We start from the raw sequence: 3,735 nt of genomic DNA, 5'->3' as shown, positions 1-3,735 counted from the left end.
AGTAAAGTAATGTATTGAAGCGAGTAAATTACCGAAAAATGTCTTTTTGCGTGTGTTTTTGCTTCGAATGAAGAGTTGTTTGAGCAGCTCGACTTCCCCGGCACGGTCGCTCACGGCCATGAGCACAAGGCCTTCTTTCTTCCCCCCCCCCGTCGCATCAGCATGCACCTGCGTGCCTATGCTTCCACGCACAATCCCATAAGCCATGAAAATTTGGGATGATGTACCGTCTCGTGCAAAGCATAGTAGAGTCCAGGCCGATCGCAACTGTTCATCGGCAAGCTGGATATGATCATCTCCCTCCCTACAGACCATCATGCATGTTGTCTTACGTGCCTCTGATTATCTGGCCAGTCTGCACTATTCTCACCCACACCACCGCATGATTAAACAGATACTTCCTTCTTTGGGATTACAGCAGCATTGAAAACTTCGGATCAGGACGTTTGCACGATTGTAAACGCTGACTTTTTGGGTGCGGATAGCGTTGGTGAGTCTGCCCGCTCCTCTTGAAGTGAAGCCGCAAAGCGCAACGAGTAAGAATAACTCACTTGACTACAGCATAAGCTAACTGCGGCATCCGAGAAGCACCATGAAGCTAGTCAGGTAAAGTGGCATGCACAATCAAAAGGATAGGAGTACAGGCTCCCGTCGCCCCAGGTCGGATGGTATCGTACATCTTTCACTTTGTCGTGGATGTTTCCCTTTTTAGGCGTTTGCACCAACACATTCCCTCTCGTCGTAAACCTTTGCAGATTTTTGATGAAGCTGAATAATGAGACCGTCACCATTGAATTGAAGAATGGCACGACCATCCAAGGCACTATTTCTGGTACGTCGTCTGTAAATTGCAGGCATTTGGTGCACCATTTGTTTTTCCCCAGTGTTGTTTGCATCCTTCTCAAAATAGCGCCAGTAGAGCCATTGCAAGGTGGTGAATGTTACCAATAATCTGATGAGCGTTTATATCCACTATAGGCGTCGACGTGTCGATGAACACGTACCTCAAGAACGTGAAGGTTACGCTGAAAGGCAAGAATCCCGTCTCGTACGAGAGCCTGTCCATCCGTGGCAATAATATTCGCTACTATATTCTGCCGGATGCCCTTAATTTGGACGCATTGTTGGTGGATGATGGTCCGAAAAATAAGCTGAAGCCCGGGGCGCAAGCTGGAGGACGGGGTAGGGGGCGCGGAGTTGGCGGGCGGGGTGGGAGGGGAAGGGGTGGTCCAGGCGGTAGGGGCAGGGGCAGATTTTAAGTAAATGACGTAATGTAGATTCTCTTCGAAAAATTTGATCCTGAGGTGGGGTCGGGATGCGCGGGAGGGCTGGACAGCAGAGATGCAGGACAGCTCGGGGTAATTGATGTACTTCCCTTATATTTGGGACGGTTACCCATTAGTTTCGTGACAGCATGTTTCACAAAAACATGATGTTCGGTTGCGAAACGAGTCAGGGGCGATGGGACGTTCCCGCTTTGGCATGTGCGAGATCCGAGCAACCTTAAAGATCGAAGAACTAAGGAGTGAGTATAAATTGAGCCTTGTCTGCAATTCATACCATCGGGAGGCTGCTTCGTCTCCGCCACCGCGAGGCTTTTTTCTAAGCATGCTTAAATGCAACATGGTCGTTTTTTGTATTTATTGTGTTTGCTTTACGGAGTGCCTGCTTTCATGAAAGTTTTAAAGAACGGGGGGGGAGGAGGTTACAAAGTTGAGGATCGAAGCCACAACAAGACAGAGCACGGGGAGTAGACAGTGAAAGGATGAAAACGGCAGGCGGGCACCTGTGTTTTGTTGCTATGACATATATCAAGACTTTGCGCAATTGCTGGCTCTTTCATAGGTCCATACGACAGGAAAGAGATTTACTCGGGGGTGCGTGAACCTCGCAACTTGCGGCACACTCTTCTTTCCTCTTCCTTCTTTGCTGAGTGTTTTGAGCCATTACTATCTCTTTCTCAATGCAACAGGGGCATTCATGGTGGCTTCGTCATATCCTCATCCCTCTGTAACCGATGATACGGCATGCGCTCTGACTGCGATCGAGGAGGAGCGTCTCGCGAACATAAAGAAGAACCATGCCGTCCTCGTCTCTGTGGGCCTAGCTTCCCATGGCCTCGCTGCATCTCGTCCGAAAAATAACTTCAGCAGCCTAAAAGGTGTGCATAGGCTCAAACGCCCTCCAAAACCACCTACCCTGCCAACACGGCGATCCATTCGCAACTTAGGTCGGGACGCGCCCGATTACAAAGAAGATAGTATTTCGTATGCCTTGACATCGTCTCCTCCAGCTTTTACCGTGGGTCCTCGTCATAAATGGAATGCAGAGGAGGATGCCGCGTTTTCCGATAAGGCTTGGGATGCACCGTCCAAGGCAGTATTGGCAAGCACTCCCACAGGGCGTACAACAACTCCTGGAAGCTCACGCACCCGGACGGCGGATGTTTCTCGCCTTGCGGAGTACTTGGGAAAGCCGGTACCTTATACCGGAAAACAATGCGTCATGGACTTGATAAGTCCAGCAAATGAAGATGGACAAGGCCCCGTGAAGTTTAGTAAATATGCTGGGGTTGTGGAATGGCGAAATTGCGTGGTTTTGTGGGTGAACGCCGACGGGCATGACTACGAAAACTTGTTTCTGGGGGAGGGACGACAGATGACATGGTTTGCGGGTAGCCGCGTTACTGCCGAAACGCCGGTTATGCTCCGGCTGCTAGCGGCGGGGAGGATGAGGAAGGAAGAGGAGCGAAAAACGAGAGAAGGTGAAATTATACAAAGCAGGGGGGCGGGGTCGGAGCCTGCAGAGATTCGAGAAGAGGGGGGGGGGCAGGAGGACATATTGTTGTTTTGCAGGCGACAGGGGGAGCCATACGTATTCATGGGCAGGATATGGTACGTTTGGTACGAGGTGAATCGGCATCCGATCAAAGTGTTGTGGGAGCTGCGGGACTTCGAGGCAATCCGAGACAGCCCCCACGTGCGGGAGGTGATGGGAGGCGTAGATGTGGAAAAGGAAGGGGAGGCGGCGGGTCGGGTCAATGGGCCGTGTGGTGGAGAGAAAGAGAAAGATGGGGGCGGGACAGAGGAGGGGAAAGGGAGCGAAGGGCAGGGCATGGGGCGTCGAGGCAAGCGAGCCCGGGCGAAGTGATGGAAAGGGCCTTTTTGAACGGATAGAGGCGCGAAATAAAGCATATGTACAAACGTGCAGAGGACAATGTGATTTTCAATTCCCCCGGAGGGGTTTCATGTCTCTTGTGTGAGAAGCCTTATGTTCCTGTCCTCCCTGTTGGGCTACCTCGAACGCTCCATCTTTATTCGCGCCTTCACCGTCATGATCGATGGCGGGTCGGCACTAAAGCTCACCGTGGGGTAGTATTTGACCAGCTCCAGTCCTTCGATGTCTTCCCCTACCCGCTTGAACCGGCGCAAGACCCGCAAAGCACTGAGGCGGGGAACAGAGGCGATCCCGGTGTCGGCGGCCGCGTCCGCCACTCGGCAATACTCTGAGGAACCGAAGGCGTCCACCGCCGAATTTTCAAAGGACCGTTTTGTGACTTTGATCTCCCGAACCGTTCCGTCGGGGAAGGAGACAGTAAGGACGTTGGGGTTGCCACGGTCCCAACGGCTCGAGACCCCTTCTTGGTACAGCTCGCTTTTTCCCGCTTTCGCAAGGCGGGCCTTCCACAGTTGTTCCTCGTTGAATCCTCGATCTGCTATTACCAGTGTCGTAGAT

General features: G+C 52.1%; 1 protein-coding gene across 1 annotated transcript; it reads left to right on the top strand.

Moving 5' to 3' along the window:
* Positions 1-1,962: 1,962 nt before the first annotated feature.
* Positions 1,963-3,076, top strand: NGA_2023310 (uncharacterized protein; the record flags this gene model as incomplete). The annotated part of the gene is made up of 1 exon (XM_005856155.1): positions 1,963-3,076. A coding segment is annotated over one exon (1,114 nt), but the record flags the coding sequence as incomplete, so codon positions are not given.
* Between the last annotated feature and the right edge of the window lie 659 nt (positions 3,077-3,735).

The sequence above is a fragment of the Nannochloropsis gaditana genome, assembly GCF_000240725.1.
Source record: "Nannochloropsis gaditana CCMP526 unplaced genomic scaffold scaffold031, whole genome shotgun sequence".
NCBI lineage: Eukaryota > Eustigmatophyceae > Eustigmatales > Monodopsidaceae > Microchloropsis > Microchloropsis gaditana.
This window is presented reverse-complemented; position numbering and strand designations above follow the sequence as displayed.